The sequence below is a fragment of the Lissotriton vulgaris genome, chromosome 12, assembly GCF_964263255.1.
Source record: "Lissotriton vulgaris chromosome 12, aLisVul1.2, whole genome shotgun sequence".
Lineage (NCBI taxonomy): Eukaryota > Metazoa > Chordata > Amphibia > Caudata > Salamandridae > Lissotriton > Lissotriton vulgaris.
The window spans coordinates 268636561-268659609 of NC_141700.1; the positions used below are offsets into that span (position 1 = coordinate 268636561).

The 23049-nt window shown below is 45.9% G+C and overlaps 1 protein-coding gene across 2 annotated transcripts in view; it reads right to left on the bottom strand.

The window, feature by feature from the left end:
- PRCC (proline rich mitotic checkpoint control factor) overlaps window positions 1-23049 on the bottom strand; it is a 157340-nt gene that overhangs the window by 53548 nt on the left and 80743 nt on the right. For both annotated transcript variants that reach the window (XM_086945020.1, XM_086945021.1), the window contains exon 4: window positions 4281-4379. In XM_086945020.1, the coding sequence (XP_086801146.1) occupies window positions 4281-4379 (99 nt within the window). The remainder of the gene's footprint in view (window positions 1-4280; window positions 4380-23049) is intronic.

The following is a 23049-nucleotide window of genomic DNA, read 5'->3' on the forward strand; positions in this document are numbered from 1 at the left end:
GTACTGACAATAAGTATTAACCACAGGCAATTGCTCAGGGTAGCAGTCCACTGATCTTTCTTTTGACAATCATCCCACCTCAGTTTGGACCCAGCCATAGGCAAATCGGTCTTGACCCTGCTCCAGTAGGAACAGTACAACTTGAGCTGCCAAGCCAGGACTGTCCTGAACCAGAACACTAGCAACCCAAAATAGGTTTCGATCTGCTTGGGGAACTTGCCTATTCAAGGAAATAGACAAGTGCATCCCTCACTTTCATCTGTAAATCGAATATGGATGCAGCAACGGCTGAAGTGGCTAGTAAAACCTCAAACAACCAGAGAGATGTCTCCATGCAAGAAGTGACTTAGTATGCAGTGGAAAGTTAAGAAGATCTATGTCTACCAAACTAAGTGCATACAGGGAAAGTTTAAGTGGTGAGTTGAATTCTACAACACCTTTTATCCATCCGTAGACTCATAGTACATTTTACATAAAAATAGCATCTCGCAAAAAACCCGATTCACAATGTTTTTGTTATGTTACTAAGTGCAAGTTACTTCAACATTTCAGGGTGGTACCATAAATAGGCACAGGGGCATTCCTATGCTAACTGTACCACCTTTAAAAAAGTGGACAACAGTAGCATCTCAAGTTGTTTCTTGGCTTGCTGGCTTTGAACGGCTGCTCCTCATCAGATAGGGGAGCTGCATACACCTTTAGAAGGGCAATGTATAAGAGCAAAATTGACTAAATACTACTTGATCTTCGACTATGGAGAAATATGTATGACATGATGGTAGTAAACAGAAGTGAGAGATTACAATGCTTTGTCCCGCTCTCTGAGGAACATCCCTCTAGTGAACAGTATGGAAGCAAATTACACGCAGGAGGCTCCAATATTTTATTCCAACAATAGATGATGTGCCAAGTGGCTCACCATCATGACAAATTTGACCACAATTGTTAACATTTATTCCTTAGTCATTGATACCTTGATCCTTATGAAGGTAGCCCTTGGAGGAGCCCCCAATTATAAACATCTTTAATTCATTAATTGAAGTTCTCAGGAGGTTGTTCTATTAATGTATAAGCTACAACCATATAAGCCAAAATAAACACTCTGTTATGATAAAACATGTAGACAAGCCACATTAAAACTGATTACAGCTAACAGGTATGGCAACAAAGAATTGATAACTGCAGACAGGAAGAGTATAGATTAGCCAAGAGTATAGCCAAAAGGAAATTTGAGGAAGTAAATCGGCTTGATCTGGTCGCCGCTGCAAGAATGAAGGACAGCAAGACATTTTAGCATACGATCACAGAAGGCACTTCTAAAACAACAAGGGATGAAAACTTTTACATTCAACCCGAGGTCTCATAACAATTACAAATCTTTATACGTTGCAGGGTAAGACAAGAATATGCAGGTGAGGTGAAATCACAGTTCAGTGATTTGATAATTTTCCTGTAAATTCCCCCAGTCTCTTTCACTATGGAGGACATGTTAGCGGCAACAGAGACCTTGAAAGTTGGGAAAGCACTGGGATTGGACTGTATACCAAGCAATCTCATTCGGTCAGAGCCAATGTATCGGGGTTTCTCTTGAATGTGCTATCTAATGCTATTGGTAGGGGAAAGGAGATACCCAAGACACAGAGGGGTGCATAAATAATAACTCTCTGTAAGAAAGAAGACAAGGATAACCACACCAACTACAAGCCAATAAGCCTGATTGATAATGCTCAAAAGATATTTAGTATGCAAGTATTGGCTAAAGTGCGGATGAAGGGAAAATGTGTTATCACACCTTCAGGCAATCGTTAGAACTCACGCGAGTACTATTGGCCAGGTCTTTAGATTTATTCTAATCTTATGGGAAGTAGTTGTAATGAACATGGGTCATCTCTGTATGTTGTGTTTGTTGACCTAAGGGCACTGCTTGACATGATACCTTGGGTAGAATGATGGTCTGTAATCAGACTTGGGAATGCTACCTTATTGTCCGAATAATACATCTTTATAGTGCTGATTAGGCACAAGTAAGATGGGGCAGAAAGGTGAAATCAATGGATCACATTAGCATCGTACTGCGGGGGGCCCACAAGGAACCGTATTAACCCTACTTCAATATATATATATATATATATATATATATATATATATATATATATATATATATATATATATATATATATATATATATATATATGTATATATATGGTGAATTATATGCTTTCTGGTTGTAACAATGATTCGCCCAAGTGGGGCTGGTCAGAAAATTCCTGTTCCACTCTTTGCGAACAACACGCTAATAATATTGAAGTCTACCATGGATCTCTCCTGTCATCTCTTACCGCACCCTCCTTCTATTTATGTCTCTCCTTCTCTCCTCTCTAAATGTACTGAGACTGAACTATTTTGTACGATGCCCGATGGAGCTACCTGGTTTAGCTATAGGGGAGACAGTTCAGAGATTCCCGTCCTTGGACGTCACCTACCCAGTCGGTCTTTAGACAGACTTCCTTTCGTCTCTCCTGTCGTCTCTTCCCGCACCCTCCCTCTATTTATGTCTCTCCTTCTCTCAATGTGTTGAGACTGAACTATTTTGTCTGATGCCCGATGGAGCTACCTGGTTTAGCTATAGGGGAGATGGGCCGTGGATTCCCTCCTTGGTCGTCACCTACCCAGTCGGTCTTTAGACAGACTTCCTTTCGTCTCTCCTTGTTGTCTCTTCCCTTATCATCCCTTTCTCACCTCCCCTGCCCCCTCCACTACTTTTCTCTCTCCTTTCTCTCCTCTCCTAATGTATTGCCTATTTTTTGATGTATTGTATGATTGTTGATCTTTTTCTGTTACATTGTTGATTCTCATGTAAAGCGCTCTGATACCTTCGGGTCTAGCCAGCGCTATATAAAACCCTTTCAATAAATAAATAAATGTCACAAAAACCAAATCTGTGGCTTTTCATCCTCACATGTCTTTTAGTGGGTGTGTGTGTGTGTGTTTGTTGGTGGGGGGGTGAAGCTGGGGGTTACTGTTCTAGAACAAGTAAATGACTGATTATTTAGGGGTGCGATTAGAACACTGCCAACACCGGCTCAGAAATAATAATTGACTAGAAGATTTTTCAATTTCAAATTAACTTTGGTCATCAAGCAGTTCTTGAATTGGACAGAACCAACACAAGCAAGATCAATTTAAGTATAATTCAGGCATGGGATTTAACTAGTGAATAGGTTTTGCAATAAATGGCAAGCTCCTGCAGATTGTTGATGCCTTGGCTTCTCCTGCAGATTATGGCCTTATATAGAAGGACATTTCCAGTGCTTTTATTTATCATTTACAGAATAGTTTTCATTGCCTACTGTGATGCTCTACGGATTTTAGGAACAGATAATACTAACTAAATTGTTTCTTCTGTGTGAAAATATGTATTCCCTGCTTGACGGGTAAGACAGAGAGCAACTGAAGAACTTTACATTTTAAAGATTTTATGTATAGAAATTTACAATGTCATGTTTTTTATTTTAAATTTTATACTGAAATGATGAAATGTAGCTGTAAATGTATTCTATGTATGTGGGTTTCCCCCGAAATAAACATTATACACATTTCAGGTATTAAGTCACACTTGTCGAAAAAAAACTTTTGTGAAACTCCCTCAGAGGAGTCAAAGGGACTGGACCGTTCTCCTTAAAAGCTCACTCTGCAGGTGCCTACTGCTCAGCCAAACCTGCAACTTTGCGGACCAGCAATAAAAGGAATTGAGGACCTCAGTTAAGGCGTGCTGGGTCACCAAACTTTTTCAACAGAGCCCCTGTGGTACCCCCTCTTGGGACCCCGTCTTCAGGGGATTAACAAATTTGAACCACGATGTGGACTTCCTGGTTATAACATTCACCAGGATATGTCAGCCGTCTACCAGAAGAACAGTTGTCAAAATCTGGGGAGACTCCTTGCCATTTATTAATAGGTGACAATTTTGGCAACATTAGTGAAAAAATAACCGAAACAGTCATGCTGCTCTCAAGGGTTTTCGAAAAGACATTTTGGAGGGGTCTTGTTTAGCTTCACTTACATTATAAGGTAGGTATCGACTCCTGGCACATAGCAAGAGTTTCATACAGCTTTAAATGGATACCGCTGCAGTAGAATTACCCATTAGCAATGTTAATGCTTGAAAAAGGCAGTGTGGCAAAATGGGAATTCTATCTATTGCACAACATTGTGTTGAAAACAAACAGCTAATGCATGTGATATGCTATGGTAATTAGTGGTATGATCATTCGCCTTACCGCTTCATCGTCTATAAAAGTTGATGGTTCAGTGACACTTTCAGTAGGTGATGATACGACTGGATCCGACTCACCATAATAACCTGCAGCATAGTAGTCCTATAAAGTGATAAAAGTAACATCAGTTAAAGAAACAAAGTTGAAAGCAAACTTGAAGCAGACTATTGCGCTCAAGATCTGAGCCATACCAAAAAATGTTATTACGGCACAAAGAACATAACGGTAAAATGAAATAAATACGTGCATATCTCCTAAAGTGCCCCACAATATTAGTATTACTGACAAATGATCGTGGTTGCTGAACCTATTGCTAGCACGTGTAAAGACATGCACGCCACTAAATACTGAGCAACACCATTATTCCAAATTGTATTTTTCTCTATGCCTTCGTTTACTTTTCTCCAGAAAATATGATCAGTATTTTGCTCTGTTTTGACTTTTTGTTTAATTTTTAAAAAGGTTTCAATGATTTTTCAATTTTGCACTACTACCTCACAATACAGATTTTTACAGAAGAAACAATGACAATTATATACACAATGTTACAACCAAATCTGTATGCATATTCAGTAAATGCGTCATTTTGCGAAAGGTCTGGAGGATTATGTCACTGTTATCATCCCACAGCCTGCAGTTGCTTATCTTTCTCGGGCTCCAATGCGTTTCACTTACTCGTGCGACTTACATGACATGTCCAAACTTATTTCCAGCAAATGTTACAAGTTTACCTGACACTCTGCCGGATTGCAAGAGAGGCTTCATGGGTACATGAAATATATGTTTCAGAAATACCTACATAAAATCAGCAAATCAACTGAATAATGTGAGAAATTCAAAGAAAAAAATCGATAAAACAATCCGAGGGACACTCAACGAACTCTTGAGAGACCCTGAATTTATGAGAAGGTCGGCCTACATCATGTCTTTTTGTGTGCTCTCAGTGGTCAGAGTCTGTGCAGTATACCACTTAATGCCTGTTATTTAGTTTATATCTTGCTAAGTCCTGTTTCGAGACAAACAAATAGAAAGGGGCCAAGAATTGGCATCTTGCAACCCCTCCATGATCTCTAACATCTACCAACTGCGAGACAGGAGGCATATAGCGCTTTAGTCAGTCTTCTCTTAGCAACATTCCAAGAACTATCTGGCCATTGGCAGTAGTCGATGTAGCGTACCTATCAGGCTTTTTGGTTACATTTTTAAAGCCATAATAACTGCGTTCCTTCCAACATCTAGCAGGGCAAAGTCTGCTTCTACAGACAGGTGTCAGCCAACTATCCTCTGCAACTGTGCTTCAAAACATAGCTCAGCAGAGGGCAACATAGGCTTCATGGATGACATCCTATATCATCCTGTCTTCCATATTAGGTAAACCAGCAGTTTTTGTAGCTCCCTGAAAGTCATTAGGTCATTTTATAGATTACACTAAACTTGTGACCTATAAAAAAGCCGTTCTAGAGGCTAAAAAGATGTTCTTCTCTAACAAATACTAAACTCGAACAACAAAACGAAAGACATCTTCAACACCGTAAGAGAGATAGCCAACCCAGAGCGTGTGGCCCCCCCATCCCTCCCACACAGAAGCTATGTAATGAACTAAATTCTTTTTTCTTTGAAAAAATTAAGAACATTCAGGTTTCCATTGACCCTAACAAAAGTAAAGTGATGGAAACACCTGGAATCAACAACACCTCCTAGAGGCCACCCTCTCCTGCCTGAGCAATGAACAGATCTTGGAACTTCTTGATAAAGTTAAAACAGGCTCCCCAAATGACATCTGTCCCCCTCACATACAAAAAGCCATTTGCTCCGTATTTCCAGAAAATATCCTCTCCCTACTCAACCTATCCCTTAGTCAAGGGACAGTCCCACTAGCCTTCAAAGAAGCAGTAATCATCCTGCTCCAGAAAAAACAAGGGGTTGACCCGCAGAGGTTGGCTAACTATGGGCCAATATCGCTTCTGCCACTCCTAGCCAATGTATTAGAGGCACACATCGCTAAACCTTTTTGCACCCTCATAGAAGACACCAAATTCTTAGACCCTCATCAGGCAGGCTTCCGCTCTTCCCATGGAGCTCATGCCAAGATAAGTTACTAGAGGCCATAGGTCCCATGGCCAAAATTTCAAGAGCTTTAATCTCCACAGAAATTCTCTCAGACTGGGAGCAGCATGCTGTAATTTTTATGGGTAATGCCAACTGCGCCCCTTCAACGGAGCGTCGGCTCTCCTTACTCATTAAGCTCATTCCAAATTAGGACATCTGGCCTCCTTGGAGGTGGGAGAGAGTGGGCACTAGGGGGTCTCTTCGTAGACCCCTTCGTCAAGGACCTTGGAAAGTGTGTGGCGACCTTCACCTCGCCAGATAAGGTGCAAGCCAATATCAAAAGAATTTTAAACCGTGGGTTTTCCAGGGGGCTGACCGAAGCAGGGGCATCTCAGCTAACTGCCCTTCATACCAAACCCCTCCCCAGGGACAAGGCTCCGGGTGCGGCCAACGCTTCAGAGGTCAAGGTGGATACAGAGGACAAAGCAAACATAAGGAGATGATGGACGGAGTCTGAAACTTTTCAAACACTCACCCCCAGTCACAGATCTGGGTTGAATCCATCCTCATTCTTTAGCTCACTTTGCCACCCCAGTTCAGACACAGCTATATGCAAATCAGTTTGTGCCTCATGGGAAGAGTCCAGCCCGAACAGCCAAGCCATGTCTTCCCTGGACCAGAAACAAGCATCCTGGGACCGGTTTGGGTTAACACCCCTCATCAGCCAGGCTAGCTGGAATCCAGCGGCAAAGGTGAGCAAAGGACTCCCGTCTTGGCATATCCTGCCAACTTAGGGCGAACAAAGCAAACACAAGGAGATGATGGATAGAGTGCTGAAACTTTTCGAACACTCACCCCCAATCACAGATCTGCGTTGAATCCATCATCATTCTTTAGCTCACTTCGCCACCCCAGTTCAGACACAGCTATATTTACAAATCAGTCTTGACACTGTGTCTCATGGGAACGGTCCAGCCGAAACTGCCAAGCAATATCCTGCCTGAACCAGACCGGGAACAAGTATCCTGGGACTGGTTTCAGGGTAACACCCCATATCAGCCAGGCAGTGCCAACTCCAATGGTACGTGTTCTTCCCTCTGCTCAGTTCCAGGTTAGGGGCACTTGGCGGATTTCCACGCAGCCTGTGCCTCCATCACCTCGGATACGTAGGTATTGCAGACGGTGCAGGGCTTTCATATAGAATTCTACAATTGCCCTTTTCAGGTTTCACACCGTAGCGCTTCAGCGCTTCTGCACAAAGGAGCCATCTGTTGCTCGGGCCTACACCCCAAAGGTTTCTTACGCGACATCTTTTTGGTTGACAAGTCCAACGGCTCCCGCCACCCGTTCATCAACCTCCAAGACTTCAACAAGTGGCTGGTGTACCAACACTTCAAAATGGAGGGAGTTTACCTCCTCAGAGATGTCCTGCTTCCATCAGATTGGATGGTGTGCCTCGATTTGAAGCACGACTGCCCGCTCATTACAACTTTCCCTCCCCATCGCAGGCTCCTGCAATTCCGATGGCGCAAACAGATCTTCAAGGTCACTACGCTCCCTTCTGGCTGGTCCTCGGCGTCGTGGGGCTTTACCAAGATACTCAAGCCAGCAATATAGTTTCTCAGGGCACATGTCATTCGCCTAATTGTTTACCTGGATGACATGTTACTCATTGTCCAATGCCCCAGGAAGTTGGTTGCCTGCCTTCAGATCTCAGTAGATCTCCTGCAAAGCCTGGGGTGTGTGACCAACGAGAAAAAGTCACTCCTCCCACCCAGGGGGCAACTTTCTTGGGATTCGTTGTGGACTCCACGTCGGCATTGCTCAGCCTTCCTTCTTGGAAGATGATGTCACAAATTGCGTCTGACGCTGGTCAGACCCTAGACGTCTCTCTGAAAAATCACTCGCCTGGTAAGCATCCTCTCCTCCTCCATCCAGGCAATTTTTCCGGGCCCGCTTCATTACGGAGCCTTGCAACGCCTAAAGACACACCACCTGTAGAGGGGCTTGACGTACACCCAATCAGTACACCTAACATAGGAGGCCAGAGAGGAGATCGCATGGTGGTTAAACCATATGGAGGCGTGGAACGGAAGAGCCATATTCGGTTCCGTTCCTGATCAGGTCATCGAATTTCAGCAGGTCGGTCTGGGGTCCCCGTTGTGGGAAATTCTCCACAGTACGAAGTTGGTATTTAGAAGAACAGGATCTACACATAAAATGTCTAAAGCTCTTGGCGGGGTCATTCGCAGTACACTGTTGGACCAAGGACAGGATCCAATCCTGTGTACTCCTAAAGATGGACAATGTCTTGGCGGTGAGATATATCAACCACCTAGGGGGTACTAGATCCAGGATCTGGCGGACTTGTCGAAGGAGTTCAGGAACCTCTGCCTGGAGCATCACATCTCTGTCATGTGTAATATCTCCCAGGTCAAGCCAATCAAGTGGCTGATTGGCACTCGGGACTCCTTCACGATTCCAGCCTGTGTAGCTGGATCTTCAGGTGGCTCTTAGCCTAGTGGGGCCCATCATTGATCGACTTGTTTGCATCTCATTTGGACCACCAGCGTCCCCGCTTCTTCAGTTGGAGACCAAACCCACAGGCAGTGGCCATGGACACTTTTCTCCAGGACTGGAGCCAGGAAAGGGGCTATGTCTTTCCACCATTCTCGATGATCACTCAGTCATCAGCTCTGATCCACTAGCAGGCAGCGGACATGGACAAGGTAACGTCCACGTGGAGGTCGCCAGTTTAGTTTCCGGTTCTTCTGGAACTTTCTTGGGATTCTCCAATCCGACTATCCCTCCTTCCTTATTCTGTTGAATCCGGACCAGGCCCGCATTTCCTAGTATCAAAGGGTTCCCTCCAGTTAATGGATTGACGGATTACAGGCAACGCTGGTCGCTCCCAGGCCACTCTGTTCAAGGTATGGGCGGACAGTACCAACAAACGTTACCACTCTGCCTGGACTAGATGGGTTTGTTGGTGTATTCGACGGAACCTGGATCCGGTGGTCACTGATATAGTGCAGGTATTACATTTCTTGTCCGACCTGGCATAGGATGGCTTGGCCTACCGCTCGATCCAAGCAATTAGATCTGCCATTTCAGCAGGGCATGCTCCAATATATGGAACCATGGTGGGGGAACACCCCTTTGTTTGTCGGCTGTTGCGCAGAATCAGTCTTTCCCTTCCTCCAGAGCCACGCTGTTCAGTTCTGAGGGATGTAAATTTAGTCCTGAACATTTTCAGTCCTAGCAATCGTACAGGTACCTATCCCCAAAGGAACTTTTGGCAAAATTGGCTATGCTGCTTTACTTGCTCTCCTGTAGGTAGATCTCAGGTGTGTGAGCCTTAGACATTTCTGCAAGTGTTTTCCCCAGAAGGGGTAGTGTTTACCGTATGTCAACGTGCCAAGTTGAATATGCGTACAATCGCTTACCCTTCATTCCTGGACTCTCCCAAGATATGCGCTGCACGCTGCCTGAGGGCCTATGAAGAAATGACTCAAGAGGTCCACCCTCCGGGCGAAAGACAGCAACTCATTGCTTTGAAAAAGCCATATAAGGCGGTTTCTTCTCCCACCATAGCTCGGTGGGTCCGCTGGGTTCTGCAAGAAGCCGGCATAGACACTAAGAAGTTCGGGGCACATTCTGTAAGGGGAGCTATGGCCTCGAAAGCCTTTGGTCTGGGGGCGTGTAAGGAGGCCCTGATACGAGTGGCAGACTGGTCCTCCAACTGGACATCAAAAATTCCCATTTCAAGCCAGTGGTGGAGGTTGCTCAGATGGTGTGGAGTAGGCTTTGAACTAGCATAATCCTTGCCTCCAGTCTGGACATAGAATAAACATTTGCCTAACAACGTGAAGGTAACTTTCAATTTTATTAAGAACATGGAGGCGAGGATTATCCCACTCGGCATTAGTCTTGATGCAGACCCTCCCCGTATCGGAGTAAGTAAGGCTGTTATCATTACAATGATTACAATTGAATGTATTGCTGTCTTTGTGTTCATGTTCTCCGCCTAATAAAAGTGTGTATTGTTTTGTGAAGTGTTTGGAGGAAATTCGATCAGAGCTTTTCTGACCTGGTGTGTCTTTGCAGGAAACAATGGATCAAAACAGGACGCCTGATGCGAAACTGATGGCATGATTCATGCGCAGAAAGAGGGAGCCCAGAAATGAGGAAGGACTATATGGGACTCATGGACAATGAAGAAGGACTCGTAATCTGTTGATGTTTTCCTGGTGATCATGAGAAAATAATTGTTTCTGGAATGTTAAAAAGGCTGCTCTTTTAAGAAAGGATATTAAAGTGAAGGAAGATAAAGCATAATCCTCGGATCCGTGTCCCTAATAGAATTGAAATTTACCTTCATGTTGTTAGGCAAATTTTCATTCCTCACACCTATCATTCTACCACTCAGACTTACGATATAGGACTACCTGAATTATTTTCTTTCAAGAATAAACAAATTCCCTTTTTCTCATTACGAAACCGAGCGGTGGGCCGTCTAATCAGGATCAGGTCTAATTAGTCAGACAAGCAGTCTCGTATTAGATACTATTAAAAGAAAATGCCATGGCTAGGAGACAGATGTGAGAAATTAGAACAAAGACTTTCAGCTGTAGGCGATTCTCATGCTACCATAATAAAAGTCTATGCTTGAGTTACAGTAATAGAGGATTTCAACTAAATTCAAATTGGAAGACTTGGAAAACCATTCCGATCAAACTTGAGACTGGAGTGGGGGGAGGGGGGCAGAAACATATTTGAACAGGGTCTATATAATTGAAGAAATCACAAAACCCATGTACAGTACATTCCTCAAAGACTGACATACTGATCTTACCATTGCTATAGAGCACAAAGTGCAATTCACGCAGCCAAAGATAGCGACAAACCATGCACAAAAGCAAGACTTCAGTATTGAAGAAAAGATTGTACATAAGGCAATCCAACTAAAATCCATTGATACAGCAGATTTTTCTTTAAAAATCTACCCAGAAGTATTTTAGAGCTTTTGCAAAGACGCTGGGAATTCAAACAAGCCTATGAAAAATTCAGAGTGCTTGCTTCTCATACGAAAATTCAACATCCAGTCAGATTAAAGGTTTTAAGGTTGGGCTGTTTTCAAATGCTAAAATAAGTATCAGAGGTAGAAACATTTCTGACCAGTGTATCTATATATATCTTAAATCGTTTTTTACAACAAAAAAACTGATAAAAGCCCACATAGATAAATACATTAAAAACATCTAAAATAAAATTAAAAACGTTTACAATATCAACACTAAGCGAAAATACAAAAAAAGCACATCATGCATTAAATAAAGTCTTTCGCAAACAAACGGGGCCTGACAAAAAGTTAGCTATATTAAAACAAGTAAACATATCTTGTTTAAAATTAACAGGGCGGGTCGAACTTGTGCAAAACGCATGTTAGCAAATAGGGTTACAATAAAAGACTTACGTAATCTTTTGTAAAAAAAGCAAAACATGATAAAGTGCAACATGTCCTGAAATGTTATCGTATCTACTTGGGGGAAAAAGCAGAACCAAATGAACTACCTCTAGGCACAGCTAACAGCTGATGTAAGGAATTTAATGTGAAATGTATCTAAAGAAATCGATGGCAATCAGGCATGTGATAAGGAAGATACAGTTCAATTTTAAAAAGTCGTCTGGATCAGGTAAAAAGCTCCAAAAGTTGTTCTATTCCTAGCAGATAGAGCTCCCTCATTTTCTGTCCAATGCCCTCTTTGTCCAGGTGATTTCTTATACAACTACATTTTCTGGATGATGAAAAATCTCAGGTCGGCCCAACTTAAGAAAACTGTCTTTAATATTTCTTTAGCCAGAGAATACTGGATGCTCAGTCAAGAGCCAGGCAGTCAGTTCTTGCGATGGAAACAAATTTCGCTTTCTAGATCTCTAACATAGCCTTGAGGGTTTTGTGACCAACCTAGTTGCAAAATCAAACACAGAAGCAATGCTCCTGGAGATCATATGTCCTAACTATTATCAGGGGAGACCAAGATAAAGAGGAGTCGAAGAATGCTCCAAAATAAAGGAATGCAGAGACACGGCTAAGGGAATTACCTTTAATTCGATCTAGTCTTAGTAGCATGAAGAACAATCACCATAACGTGATTTTGTAAAATTGGTGCTTAAGTTAAGGCTATCTTTAAATCCACATAGAAAGTAAGCAAGTGGTCTAGGCCTATGGCGGTATGCGAGATAAGTAAAGCGTTGTCTGCGTAAAGCAGCACAGGGATTGGACTGTGACCAATTTTAGGCATGTTCTTGCCACCTTTGATAACCGTTTTCTATAAGCTGTATAAGTACAGCCTAAATATAAACGGGGCCAAAATACAGCCTTGATAACACCCCATGCCCCCGATTTAGATTAAAGTGTTCACTGCATTCTCCTCTATCTCCAAATCTAACTGAGGCTGACAAATTAAAGTGAGGATCACACAAAAATGAAACCAGCTGAGGATCTGGACCCATTCCCCATCATGACGGTACATAGTTTCTCCCTGTTGACCATCTCAAATGCAGTACTTAAATACAGAAAATGCAAGCTGGAAGGCCCTTTGTTTTGCGATTGTATATTTACCTATAATCAGATACAGGTTAAGACCCTGGTCAAAGGTTCCTAGACCAGAAGCCATATTGATTATCAGAAAAACATTCTGATCCATGGCCCAGCCCACTAGCCTATTCAGTACAATGCGGACTACAACCTTAACTGTGGAACTGATAAAAAAAGAAATGGGCCAGTAACACTTAGTATCTGAGCGGTTACCTTTTTTGAAAAGGGGAACAATCACATAGGTGGAACAGGCTACAGAAAGTGACAATTTGCAACCGAATTTAAGTATAGGGTTAGTAGGGGTGTCCAGAACTCTATGCTATTGGTATACACATCGAGCGGGACACCGTTGGGACAGAGGGCCTTGTTTGAGGGTAGCACTTGAATAGCATTACAAACCTGTTCATTCTACCAAAATAATAGAAGCTTTAGGGAAGTGGGTTTGGCCACTAACAAGTGAGGGATTGAGCACGTTATAAATAGATTCAAAATTTTTCCCAGACAGCTGGCAGCCAATAACTGTTCCCAGGCCTCCTCTCTCGACAACCTCTTCTGTTCCTCTAAAATGCTCTTATACAAGGCAACCCATCTACGATTTCTGGGGATAGTCTTCACTGCCTCCAAGAGGACCTGATGAAACCTGGAACATTTAGCATTAAACCAGTTAAAGGGTCTTGATTTTTTACCTGTTAAATGGAATGTATGTTACGACTATTAACTTCAAAATAATTTATATTAACAGTATCAGAAGAGGTAGAATTTTAACACAAATCAATATCGGTGTGGCATGACTTAATTAAATCTCTGCGGAATACTTCTGGGATGAGAACACACCATTTTAAATGATGACTTTGCAAGCGGAGACTCCCACAAAGTGAGGCTGAGTGCACCAGCCGTTCATGGATAGGAGGTCAATGAAAGGAAGCCGATATGGGATTTTGGTCGCACAATTTGCTCCAAGTGACTAAAACTTTACTAATAAATCAAAGGTGGGGAAATAAAATTTAAAAAAATATATAACACTATTTGCACCACGACCTAAAAAAGTGGAAATATATCCTTCTGGGGAAGTGGCAAAATCAGAAGCACGGGTAGAGACTAAATCATACTCATCCAGGAAAGAAGTCATAAGATCCCACATGGGGGTATATGGAAAGTGCAAATACTCTAAAAAAGGATTAGCCATGCCCCAAGGCTGGTAAAAACACCTGTTCGTACGAGGGTGCAAATTAATTCTCCAGCTCGGATGCCAAAACTTTTCTCAGACAAGAAGTGGGCAGGGAATTAAAAGATCCTTTAAGCGTCTCTACTTCACTAGGGATTCCAGACAAGGAAGAAGGGTTATAGAAATTAACAACTAACAAACTGAGAGAGCTAGTAAATTTCAACAAAACAACTGCCAAATTAGGCAAACCGGTGTGGATCATGGATACTGTGCATACAAGTGTTAATGAAACCAAGATAAGAAGACCACCGCTTGCCCTCCCCATGAGTAGAAGGAGCAGCAGGGACACGAAAAAAAGAAACACATTGAGGAAAACATTTGAGACTGTATCCCTCGTCTCTTGTAGACACACAATGTTGAAATTAGATACAAAATTGTGAAAGGCCCTAACATCCTTTTGTTAGCAAGGCCAGCAACATTCCAGTTAAGAATCTAAATGATATCAGAATCTAACTGGTGGTCCTTAGAGTCACCCAAACGAGGAGAGAAGCCACTGACAGCTGAATTGGACAGTTGATCATTATTACAATGTGTACTTAATGGCACAAAGCAATTAAACGTGGAAACAAACAAGTTACTTACCTTCAGTAACAATATATCTAAGAAACATAGGTTAGTTATATATTTCTTACCTTAGAATTACCTCCAGGCGTCAGACTGGATCTGGAAAGTTTTTAGTCAGCAGTACCCCTGCATGTCGGAAGGTGGCGTCGGTCGACTCCGCGTTCAACGTTGGTGTCGTGGTCTCAGAGATGACGTCGCAGTAGCTATATAGACGTCACCCTTGCATGCTGACATCAGTTCTATACGCGACTTTTCAGGCCAAAAGCGCAGAGCCATGCAAGACACTGACCACTGGTGCACAAAACTAGGGCCCTGAAAGGAAGTCCTTAACCCTAGAAGTCAGTTTGCAGTACGGGGAGGATGGGTAGGGCGGTAAGGAATCTATAACTAACCTATGTTTCTTACAGATATATTGTTACCGAAGGGAAGTAACTTGTTAATCTGAAAAAAACAAGTTAGTTATAGATTCCTTACCTTAGAATAGATATCCCAGCAATACCAGCCCCGGAGGATGGTCTGCGAACTAAGTTCACTCCAGAAAGTCCTGGAGAACAGAACAGCCAAAGAAGCTGTCTCTCCGGACTTGGCTGTCCAGGCTGTAGTGTCTGGTGAACGTGTGCAGAGATGCCCACGTAGCTGCCTGACAGATGTCATTAACCCCTTGGATGCGCGCAAAATTTCCCACAGTGCGGAAAAATTTCACGCGTGCGCAATTCGGAAGGTTCCCGGCACACGCCATCCATTGCGTCGGACGGCCGTGAGCCGTCCGACGCATCCAAAGGGTTAAGGGGGACTCCCCGCCCCAAAGCAGTGGTGGCTGCCGTCGCCCTGGTGGAATGGGCGCGCAGTCCCACTGGAGGCTCCTTCTTTGCCAAATCTAGCAAGCCTTGATGCACAGAATGACCCACCTGGAGATGGTCCGTTTGTGCACGGCCCGACCTTTCTTAGCGCCCACGTAAGCGATAAAGAGCTGGTCGTCCACCCGGAATTGTTTGGTGCGATCCAAGTAGAAGGAAAGCGCATGTTTTAGATCCAGACAGTGGAGCCTCTCCTCCTCTTTGGAAGGATGCAGAAGCGGAAAGAAGGTGGGCAAAGGGATGGTTTGGCCAATGTGGAAAGAAGTAACCACCTTGGGAAGAAAGGAAGGTCTAGTTCTAAAGACTACCTTGTCCAGATGGACAGCCAGAAGGGGAGTGAGGAACAGTGTCCTTCTTGTCGGCATTTATCTTGTGTCAGGACTCCATTATTCTTTGTATTGCCATTTCGTGTCAAACACCTCTGCACGACCCTCCTGGTCTTTTCTGCTGATGTCTGATGAAACTCTAACTGTCACAACCACCCTGCCCTTCCTGCTCCTTGTGGTTGATCCAATTTCAAAAAAGAGAACAAAGAATTGACCTCACCACCCTCGGACTGAACTCCTGCACACACCCAACCTGTTTCGCAAGATTTGGTCACACCACTGTCCCAGAACTTGTTTCTTTCACATATCCTGCTGTTCAAGATCTGTCTGTTCTCTCACGCGCATATCCTGTTTTGCAAGACCTGTCCGTAATCTTTTGCACCATTTGTTGCAGCACCGTCCTGCCTGAACAAAGAATGGCGTAACTATATTCTGACTCGGGCGACCGGCCCCCATCCTAACTGGTTTCTCAAGGTGTGAAATGTGTATATAAGGCCTGTAAGCTGCAGAGTAAAACAGCAGCCTCTTCTGTCTTGTTTCTAACGAGCTTGGGACTCTGTTCCATAGCCAGGGCTATTCGAATAAAACTTGGTTCCTCCTGCAGACGAAGGCTCCTGTGCCTCCTTTTTCTATATAACGAGGATATGGAAGACTTCGGCGGTTCCCCCGCTGTCGAGACCCAGTAAGTGGGTATGCACGGTTCTTCAGGAGGCTTGGAAGAAAGAGCTTGTAGCTCCCTCACCCTGCGTGCAGAGGTGATGGCCACCAGAAAGGCAGTTTTCAAAGTGAGAAGCCTGAGAGGACAGTTCTGTAATGGCTCAAAGGGAGCACACATATGATATGTAAGAACCAAGTTCAAGTCCCACTGGGGCATTACAAAGGGAATCGGAGGAAAAAGAGAAGTAATGTCCCTAAGAAAGCGATTTACAACAGGGGACTTGAAAAGAGAAGGCTGATCAGGAAGCCTAAGGAAGGCTGAAATGGCTGAAAGGTAACCTTTTAGAGTGTGAACATAAACTTAGATAAAGGGTCCAAGGGGAAATGAGATTACCGACCCTCTAGTATCCTATCCCCCAATCCAACTATACTAAAAACAAACAGGGATACTAGTGGTGTAGGAGGCTAGAGAAGAAATCACAGTGGCATTAAAACGGTCTTGTATCTTAATGATATACGCAACATGGAAAAAGAGAAACCCATCAGCCCACCCAGTGGCCCTCCCAGATGATGATGCTCCGCCACTGGGTGGGCTGATGGGTTTCTCTTTTTCCATGTTGCGTACATCATTAAGATACAAGACATTTTTTATGCCACTGTGATTTCTTCTCTAGCCTCCTAGACCACTAGTATCCCTGTTTGTTATTAGTAACCTTTTAGAGTGCCCAGAGCAGAGTCCTGCTGGGTCAAAGAAAGGAGGAACACGTGAACCTCAGAAATAGGGGCAGAAAGGAGATCCACAGCCTTTGCTGTGCACCATGTCACAAATTTGTTCCATCTGCAGGCGTATACCGTCTTAGTGGAGTGACGCCTGGCTGCCAAGATAACTATCGCAGACTTCGGGAGGCAGGTCACACAACGTCAACTGCCGCTGCTCAATCTCCACGCAAGGAGGTGGAGGCTGGACAGGCTCAGGTGGAGGACCACCCCCGAAGAGGCAGTCTGATCAGAGGATCGATGGCCATGGTGAGCAGCTCGGGATACCAGACTCTTCGTGCCCAGGCTGGAGCCACAAGAATGACTTGGCCCGGTCACGTTTGATCTTCTTCAGCACTCTGGGCAGAAGTGGTATAGGCGGAATGGCATATAGACAACCGCAACTCCACTCGTGACGAAATGTGCCGCCTAGCGAGTGCCACCTTGGGAATTCCAACGAGCAGAACCTCTGACCTTGCTCGTTCTCTTCGATGGCGAATAGATCTAACCAAGGATCTCCCCACTGCTGAAAGAGACCTTGCACCACCTCCGACTGAAGACACCATTTGTGATCCATCATGCACATGTTGCTTAGTTTGTCTGCCCTGGCGTTCAGGGAACCTGCCAGGTGTTGAACCATCAGGGATATGCCCTGAAGTTCAAGCCATGTCCAGAGGCGGAGGGCCTCCTGACATTGGGTCCATGACCCCGCCCTGCCTTGTTTGTTGCAGTACCACATGGCGGTGGTGTTGTCCGTGAACACCTGCACTACTCTTCCCCGGACAGAAGGAAGGAATGCTTTGAGTGCAAGACGACTAGCCCGAAGCCCCGGAAGGTTGATGTGGAGCACATACTCCGCCAGAGACCAGAGGTCTCTGATCTCTGCCTCTCCCATATGGCCGCCCCATTCCAGAAGTGATGCATCGATCACCACTGTGAACTCTGATTGAGGAAGGGAGAGGGATCTGCCTTGCTCCCCTGATGTTGTGCCCACTGGAACTGCAGGTCCCACTGCAGAGCCCGTATATGCCATCTGATATGGTCCACCAGCAGGATGCAGGAGGCCCATCATGACCAGTAGCCGGAGGGTCATCCTGACCGAAACCCAGGATAGAGGCTGAAAGATCGGAATCATAGCCCGAATAGCCAGGTATCGCTGTTCGGAAGGATAGATCCAAAACTGCATCGTGTCCAGAACTGCTCCGATGAAGAGTAGCTTCTGAGAGGGAATCAGGTGTGCCTTCGGCACATTGATGGAAAACCCCAGCAAATGCAGGAGGTCGGCTGTAGTCTGGAGGTGGGAGACGATAGCCTGGGGCGAGCACACCTTAAACAGCCAGTCATCGAGATATGGGAAGACTGGAACCCCTGATCTACGCAGATAAGCTGCGACCACCGCCATCACTTTTGTGAACACCCAAGGGGCGCTGGTAAAGCCAAACGGGAGCACGGTAAACTGAAAGTGCTTGTGGCCTACCGTGAACCGCAGGTAACGCCGGTGGGTCGGCAGGACGGGGATGTGAAAATAAGCGTCCTGCAAGTCCAAAGCTACCATCCAGTCTCCAGGGTCTAGGGTAGACACAACCTTAACTAGCGTCAATATTTTTAGGTTTCGCCTGGCGTTCGCTGCGCAGCAGCGTTCGCGCAGGTGAAATCTAATGTTAGAACAGCACGGGGGCTTTGTCCCGCCTGCTCTTCCATTGGCTAGCTCCATAAATGGAGGCTAGCCATTGGAAGACATGGTTGTCCATCACTGTTTCCCCCGTCACCACGCGATTCGGGGGCGTTTCTGTGCCTTTTTTTAAGTCCCGCCCCAAACACCCTCCCTCTCGCCGTCCCGTTGTCCGTGCCTTCTCAAAGTTCTCCCTCCCGCCCGCCCACTGTCCGTGCCTTCTCCCTCCCGCCCGCCCACTGTCCGTGTTCGATGCTGTCCAACCTATCTATGAACTCTTAAGTTCCTCCGAGCCTGCCTCGTCTTGTTTATCCCACGCCCTCCCTCCCGTTGTCCGTGCCTTCTCCCTCCCGCCCGCCCGCCCACTGTCCGTGCCTCATCCCTCTCGCCCGCCCACTGTCCGTGCCTCCTCCCTCGCGCCGCGGTCTCACCACCGTCCACTATTAGCCAGAGCCCTCAGGCAGCGGCGTCACTAGGGGGGTGCGGACCGAACCGGGTGTCACTCCATCATGGGGTGACACCAATCTGGTTACGCACGCTGGCTCGGCTCGCTGTGTAACACAAACACAGCTCTGCACAGCTCTGTATTGCGAGCACCGTCGTCTCCCCTTCATCCGGTATTGGGCCCAGAGGCCGAGGTAAGAGAAAGATCATTTACATGAAGTTTAGAAAAGTGGCACACAATCACATCGCAATCGCATGGACTAGATGGCTTCATCTTCTCCTATTTCATGGGAACCTGCCAGAAGCTGTGAAGACATGTCTCCTTTGTCTTACAAACCAAAAGTACTTCTTTTCGGCTGTAAAGGTCAGGCTGTTTTGCAGGGCCGGAAAAGCGACTGATCCTCCAAATGCGAGGCAGAGGCTTGTTTTTCCTGGGCTCTCAGTCCTGTCGAGCTGAGTGAGTAAATAAACTCTGGCTCGCTCTCCTGCAGGCCCGGGGTGTTTCCTAGAAGCCAGTGGAGGAAATACAGATCGTGCCGCGTGATGTTGGAGGGGGACATGATCAAACTCGAACAAACACGCAGGACAATCTCACCTCTGTTCGCTTGCACTACAATACTAGGAAATGCCCCGGATGCTGCCATTGCATCCGTTTCAGCGACAGTGATGCGCTGGGCCTGCCCTCGCCGTCCCTCCTCCGCCCTGGTGTGGGTCTCGAGTGCCGCTTCTGAGAGTCTACATACAGGGCACAGAAGTGTCCAGGCTGAGGCGAGTTCTCTCCGCACCTCGGGCACTGGTATGCCATTGCCGGCTGTCCCGAGAGGGTACACACCTTTGCAGAAATAAAACACCTTGCTGCGGTGAGTCCTTTCATTTCTATCTTCCAGAGATTGTGCTGTGATTGCGGTCGATAATGTTTTGTGACTTAAGGATGGCTTTAAATGCTGCAGCGAGGATTGCTTTGGGTGTCTACCTGTGTACTACAGTTAAACTACTTATGATCCATTGCATGTGTACTCGCAGTCGCAAACATTTTCCCAGGGAGCAAACTATGTAGTGTATGTGGCAGAGGGCCGCATTGAAACCAGCATGGTGTCAGTTGAGGGGGCAGGTGTAGGTAAGGTGGGTGTAGGGGAGGTGAAACATGCATCTAGTGGCTGAATTGCACTATGTAAAACCAGAACATTTGGATCAATCCTGGCTTCCCTACCTGATCAAACTGTGCGATCCTAGGCAATGGTTTTATTTCATTTTCCCTCCTTTTAATTCATTATCACATATAAGAGGACCTCCAAATAGAAGACTTCGGGATTTGCGCTGTACAAAACCTGTGTTTAATTTAATAACCTATAATGTTGTTTCTGTGTAATAGCAACGCAGGCTGCCCAAAGGATGCACATAACAACTGACTTGCCTCTTAGTTCTCTACTGGCATTGTTGTCAGGGTGGGTGGAAGCGTGAATGTTTCTAAAATCATGTTTGAAAACTATAACTTTTAAAAAATACTTCTCAATGAACTGATAAAACCGTATGTACTAAGATGACATGGCATAGCAAGTTAACGAAATACACTTTTTGAATTTACTGATCATAATTTGCTGCAAGATTCAACTAACAAAGCAGATTTTTTCTAAGGACGAAAGGCTTCCTATCTTGGATCTCACTGGACGTGCTCCTTGTTGTTTTTGAAGCCCGCTGGGGTATTAGTACAGTGCCCCCTTAAAAGTCTACGGGAGACAGGCAGCTAGCTGGTGGCAGCAATGACAAGTGACTGGAACAGGGGGGCTTATTTACAAGCCCCTAGCGCGACCAGTGCGTCACTTTTAATATGGAAAAGACTGGCGGCACAAGGGGCTTGTAAATAAAATAAGCCCCAGGGTTTTTACTGGTATCCTTGGTATCTTCAGGAGAGGAGTCAATTGACATCCACTCTGTAAAATATGCTAGACTCTCCCTTAAATAGTACTTTATGCTCTCCAAATGCATTTGTGAATAGGCCTAGTAACGTCCGTCTTGCTAGTCCTCTTTCTGTGCTAAGCTTGTGTTGGCAAACCTTTGCCCAAGGGATACAAGCGCTCCTCTCCGTGCTCCTCAGCTGTTGTCTTGAGAAGTGCTGGGGCCGACTCCACTCTTGGTTGCTAGTGCAATCATACATGCACCATCAATTGTTGCCCCATTTACCCTTCAGGGCATACGTTATGGCGGGCCCGGCTAACGAGTGAAAGGCAGCTTGGGCCGAGCAAGAACAGTCCTCGCATTACCTGGCCTAGTCGATTGTCAGGCGCTGCATGCCTCTGAACTGCACAGGCAGGTACTAGGCCAATCTTCACTGTTGGGGAGGGGTCCTGAAGTCACAGCCCGAGCACCTCAGAACCAAGTGCTGAGAGGCCTATGGTCGCGGCGTTTCAAGCCCCCTGTTCACTCTCGTAGTGGCTCATTTCCCTGCAGTTTCCGTGCCGCACCGGCTCTCAGGTCAGGGCTCTGCAGGGGGGCAGGCTCGGGACCGTGGCGACAGCCTCCAGGACGCTCTGGTTGTTAGGTACTCCACCTGGCAGTCGCCACAGGTACATTAAGGATCGGAACTCCGCACCCATGGCGCCAAAGACTTAAGCGGGACCCGATTGTCTCCCTCTGGGTCGTCATACAGTGCAGGGGAGGATGAAGGGGGCATATAGTTGGCATCAGCAGCCACCCCACCCCCACCAGGCCTCTGTGTCTGCAGGATGGCAGTGGATGGGAAATCTCGAGGGGGAGCTCCGAAGGAGTGCGGCTTACTACAATGCCGCTTGGCCATGACCCCTTCTATAGTTCCTTTATTTACCTAAAGGAAAGTAGAGAAGTTAAAATTAGGACCAAGACAAACAGAAGGTCCTAATAGGATTTTGGGGGAAATTTGACCATAAGACCGTGTTTACACAGGAAGGAGCTACAATGCAAAATGTTATGTAGACCTTGTTGGCCATTACGGACAATGTTGTCATATGGAGAAGGTTTCAGACACCCTTAGTTAATTTTAGAAATCCTGAGGTCTCAAATATTTTATGGTGGGCTATGCTTACAAGTTTCAGAGACTGTGTTAAAGATGCTAGGCATTTGGGGGGGTGGGGGGGCTGTGTGTGTGTGAGGGGGGTCTCTGTGTGTGTGGGGGGGCTCTGTGTGTGTGGGGGGGCTCTGTGTGTTTGGGGGGCTCTGTGTGTTTGGGGGGCTCTGTGTGTGGGGGGGGCTGTGTGTGTGGGGGGGGCTCTGTGTGTGGGGGGCTCTGTGTGTATGGGGGGCTCTGTGTGTATGGGGGGGCTCTGTGTGTGTGGGTGGGCTCTGTGTGTGGGTGGGCCCTGTGTGTGTGGGGGGGTCCTGTGTGTGTGGGGGGGGGGCTCTGTGTGTGTGGGGGCTCTGTGTGTGTGGGTGGACTGTGTGGGGGGCTCTGTGTGAGTGGGGGCCTCTGTGTGTGGGGGGCTCTGTGTGTGTGGGGGGCTCTGTGTGTGTGTGTGAGGGGGGCTCTGTGTGTGTGAGGGGGGCTCTGTGTCTGTGTCTGGGGGCTCTGTGTGTGTGGCTCCCTGTGTGTGGCTCTGTGTGTGTGTGTGTGTGGGTGCAAATGCAATAGGTCTCGCATTTGCGAGAGAT